Source organism: Paramormyrops kingsleyae, chromosome 20 (assembly GCF_048594095.1).
Source record: "Paramormyrops kingsleyae isolate MSU_618 chromosome 20, PKINGS_0.4, whole genome shotgun sequence".
Lineage (NCBI taxonomy): Eukaryota > Metazoa > Chordata > Actinopteri > Osteoglossiformes > Mormyridae > Paramormyrops > Paramormyrops kingsleyae.
Genome location: NC_132816.1, coordinates 6,236,348 through 6,241,037, shown reverse-complemented (window position 1 = coordinate 6,241,037; position 4,690 = coordinate 6,236,348). Strand labels below are relative to the sequence as shown.

At 40.1% G+C, this 4,690-nt stretch overlaps 1 protein-coding gene across 1 annotated transcript; it reads right to left on the bottom strand.

Annotated features, from left to right (window-relative positions):
- Positions 1 to 837: 837 nt before the first annotated feature.
- On the bottom strand, positions 838 to 4,374 carry fbxo48 (F-box protein 48). Its single transcript, XM_023824975.2, has 3 exons — positions 4,265 to 4,374; positions 1,686 to 2,021; positions 838 to 1,182 (listed from the first exon to the last, which is right to left on the bottom strand). Exons 2-3 carry the CDS (start codon positions 1,983 to 1,985, stop codon positions 1,021 to 1,023), a joined length of 462 nt encoding a protein of 153 aa, XP_023680743.2. The 5' UTR covers positions 1,986 to 2,021; positions 4,265 to 4,374; the 3' UTR covers positions 838 to 1,020.
- Between the last annotated feature and the right edge of the window lie 316 nt (positions 4,375 to 4,690).

Below are 4,690 nucleotides of genomic sequence, written 5' to 3'. Positions count from 1 at the left end.
GCTGAATATAATTGTTTTTTTTCCGAGTTTATTGGACCCATTTCTCTCCAGAATTGAACTAATGCCAAATGCATAAGCATCATGAACTGAAATCTGTGACTATAATGAGCAGCTTTTATCTCATTCTGATTATTTACTGAGCCACATCATGCTTGTAGTATAAGGATTTGACAGTTTTGCATATTTATATTTCTAGTCTTAAAAGAAGCATAATAAAATGAGGAACAAGCAAACACTTCCTTCTTTGCGAAACACAAGTTGCAGAGTTACAAGAACTTTTTTCCTGAAACGTTTTATTTGTCATACAAACACAGGCTGATTTGTATCAGCAGCAGTTAAGACTTTCTGGAATTCAATGCTTACCATAAACAATCTGTATTTAACGTAAAAATTGCACCATTAACCAGTATATACAAGCTACACGTCTACCCATTCACATCAGCAGTGTTTGTCAGTCAGTAACTAAGGTCTGGGTGATTTAGTCACATATTCACGAGGCAGGGGATACAGTGGTGCCATTTGAAGAGAATCCCCCCCCCCCGATTGGTCCCCTGTGTGAAGCATACCAATAGATTCAAAGACAATAACAATCCATTCATTTTTCAAGGTTTATCAAAGCCAAGCTGCCTTTCTCTTCGTAGATTTAAATCTAGACATAGTCCTGTGTGAGTCGTGACTCCATGTACAGCAGATGATTTTGGATACAGTAGGTTCAAAACCCCCACCTCCAAATGGAACAATCTGCTCCTTGGACTTCACCACACTTCATGTATGTTACTGACAACAGGGAATAATTTTATTATAAATTGAGTTTAACTGCTGTAGTAATGGCACCGCTTACATTTTGTTAATGTTTTTATTTTTTATAATAATTTTATATGTACACTTGATTTTGATTACTTTACAAAATGTACTGAAATTTTTTAAATATATACAAACATTAAGTGCAAAATTGTATGAAAGGTAAAATAACTCAACTTTCATAAAGTGATGTGCTCAAAACCTTCAGCATTCTTTACATTATCGTTCCAGCTCAGCTTCCAGGATCTCACCCCAGCTTTCTGCATCCAGGACACACATGCTTCGGTCAGGGAGATCCTCCACACAGCGAATGTTGCTAAATCTGCCTCTCAGCCACTCTCTCTTCACATACCCCTTCCGATAATTTCGTACTAGAGTAACCTGGACACAGAGAGACATTCGAACCAGTAACCAAAAACAACAATTATCACTTCATACCAAGAGAACATAGAACATAACACTGTAACATTGTTTTAACCGCTCTCTCTCGTCAAATAACCCTTCCTGTAAAAACATTCCAGTGCGAGCACAGAAACAGAGAACAGAATGAGCAGTAAGTCATCCATACAATTTTCCCTCAAAGACTGAAAAAAACATCCATCTATCCATCCATCCCCAACAGCATGAAGCACACTTCAAGCACTGCAACAGGCTATTTGTGATGATGTTGTTGTTATTATTATTATTATTATTATTAATAAATAACAATAATAATACTTTGGATATATAACCTTACAATGACATTTTTGGTTGAAGACTGTGAATGTATCATAGCATCTGTTCAAGATAAGAAAAAAAAGCTTCTGTGCTTCAGCCTTGATTCAGCACAGTCATCACATGTGACACCCATCCTAGCAAAAACAATTGTAACAATAAAGACAAACCTTCCAGGAAAGGCCACTCCCTCTGTCCCCGTCCACCTCTCTCTGACAGACACCCCGCACAGTCAGACAGTGCGTCCTCCACAGATAGTCGCTATTTTCAATAATGCGGTTCCACAGTTTGCACGTTATTGCAGCACTGCACAGGCTCTTGATGTCCAGTTTGCTAAAGATCTTCAAGCTCATTTCCGTGGGCAGGCTTTCAGCGAAGTTTCTGCCAAAATGCTCTTTGACTAGGATCAGAGTGGAGCTTCCTTCACTGAAATGATGTGAGTTTGGGTTCCACTTGGAGACATACTGCATAGCTTGCAGTGCCAGACAGTTTAATAAATACAGTAGCTGAACAAAAAAAAAAAACCATAGATATTAAATTATAAGCATCACATACGTTGATTACCTTTTGCCTAGCCACCATAACTTTGTTTCTAGTCTATGGTCCATTTTTAAACTCTTCAAAGTTATTGTTAATATAAATCCATACATTTTCTATAAATATCAATAATAAATAGTAAAACAAACCTATTCATAAACTGTGATGATTGGTGTGTGTACAATGATTCTGTTCATGTTTCTATGTTGTGTTTGTATGCTTGCTTTTACATAAATGCAGCATATGAATAACCAAAAATCGGTTCAGCCAAACAAGTTTTAATGGGACATTAAATGGAGCTTATCATCAGCCTGAAGGTTTGAGTTGATCTGTTTAAGTAATTTTCTGTGGCACCCCTTGAAAATAAGTACTATAGGGCCTGATATGCTAATACTTATGATAAACATTTAGTCCAGGAGTAACCAGGAAATGAATTCAAAATTTATTTATAATGGTATTAGTAATGTACACGCTACAAACAAACCTGTGACTGGTCTTACTTTTGCATTCCTTAAATGTCAGATCCACAGAACTGTGACATATATAAATATTTTTGGACCACAATGGCACGCCAGACAACTTAGCATGCATTTGACATAAACTAAAGGTGTAATTAATATTTAATATGTTTCAATTTTTATGAGATCTTGGCGAACCCACATTAAAATGGGCTAAGGCGGAGTTTCTGGTCCCACTAAAATGGTTCATCTTAGCTGGGTATGTTGTTATGGCAACAAACTCTACTTAGCAAACCTGCTCCTGAGCGGAGTTCCACGCTGCCGGATTTCTCAGATCATAATTGTTAAATAGGAATGCTCCTTACCTAACTCTTATTGGGCGATCAATACCTCTAGCTTAAATTAACCCAGCTAACTGAGAAATCTTGCTATATGAAACACCCCCCAGGTTTTGTTGCATGCTAATGATTCAATCCATGTATAAAATCTGCCTGCTGCTCATTGCACGTCGCGATGCAATCGTGAAACCACGGAATTTGAAAATTTCCAACCTCCTACTTTAAAAAGTACAGCTGAACAGAATGGATTCATAATGCAATTTTTCACAAGCGAATGCTAAATCTGATAGCGCTTGATACTTGCAAAATTGTCACAGGCGTGCTAACGGAAATTAGCACATGTCGACACTGCCGCTCTCCAAACCCGGTAATGCCTTTACCGAGCTGGTCCTTCTGCAGAGCAGAACGGAAGCGAGGTTAAACCGCGCTGTACAGCTCGGGTATGACAGTGCCAAAAGATCCAGTGGGTGTGCTGCGTTGTAAGAAGATCTTTAAGGTTTTGAGTATATAGAATGGCAAAATCCATCAGCCTGCTTTTATAATTATCTGTACAATTTCCTTGCATAGCGTAAAATGTTTGCGCAAACTACTCGCCTCTCACGTCTGCTGTGCTACCCAGCAGAGCTCTGCCCTGTGTGCCACAGACCATATTGTAAAGCACTGCTCTGCCTTTTTACCCAGTGGAAGCTGACTTCTTTTCGGCTGGAGATGTGGAAACCCTAAGTGAGAATATGCGGGGAGATTCTCAAGGTGTGCACCGCCTTCGGAATAAATCAAGGTTTAGCAGGCAAAAAGGCCCTCATAGGGTCTGATTCCACGATGAAATCAACAAAAATATGCAGTGAGCTTTTTTGTCCGTGAGGGTCCATTTAAATTATTAAAATACATTATTTGCAGTCCGTCGCTCACTAGACAGATTGAGGATGTGGGTGGGGGGGGGCGTTGAACCACGTCTGACAGCATAGGACAAAAGGCTCAACGGGACGCCAGTCTGTCACTGCGCAGATACATTTATACACAACGGGCAACTTAGAGGCACGAATGAAATGTCTTTGAAATTCCTTCCTAGTACATGCTCCGGAACTGTCGCCCAACGTTACGCGGAAAAGCGAAAGTAACCTCTGTGCCCCCCCCAGTTAAAGGCACGAACAGAGAACTGATGAAGCCGCCAACTAAGCTATGGATGTGCAGCCCCACGCAGATAAATAACAAACTCGTTAGCTCCAGTGGAGTCCTGTTAACGACTTCACTCTCAGCGGGCGTGTTTTTATATCTACCGGCGAGTCGCGTAGCCAGCCTTTCGCCACAAAGCCCAAAGTGAGCCACCTTTAATTTCATTCTGCAGTTATAAAGAATTAGTAAGTAATATGTTAAAGTTAACAATACGAAACCAACATTAAATTTAAATATTAGTACCTTCAGCGCAATATCCCGGCTGGTCCCTATGACAGCTAACGGTTTAAATGTCCCAGTTCACGTCCAGTTCTGTTTACACCGTGACGTATTGGAAACGCCCCCTGAGGCTATCAAAACGGCATCCGGGTCATGTTACGTACGGCGTAACGGGAACGCCCATCAGTCGCCATGGGTCACGTGTTTGGGATTAGTAAACAAAGGAAAACATTATCAAAAGACCAATCGTGTTTGCAAGTTATAAATTTTACTTTTGAGATGACATTTCTTTTATTTCAGTTAGTTTTTTTTCCCTTCTCGAAGCCTTGTTTTTGCTTGATGTCAAAAAAGTTTTGCTTGATAATATTGGCACAAATCTGATTCCATAGTGTTCCGCCCCGATGCGCGCGCACAGACACGTGTGCTCACACACAGGTGAGCAGACGTCCA

Coding starts and splice junctions, on each gene's coding strand:
- fbxo48 (XM_023824975.2), bottom strand. CDS start 1,985: ATGCAGTATGTCTCCAAGTGGAACCCAAACTCACATCATTTCAGTGAA. Junction 1,183..1,685: donor GGAGTGGCCTTTCCTGGAAG/GTTTGTCTTTAT, acceptor CTCTGTGTCCAG/GTTACTCTAGTACGAAATTA.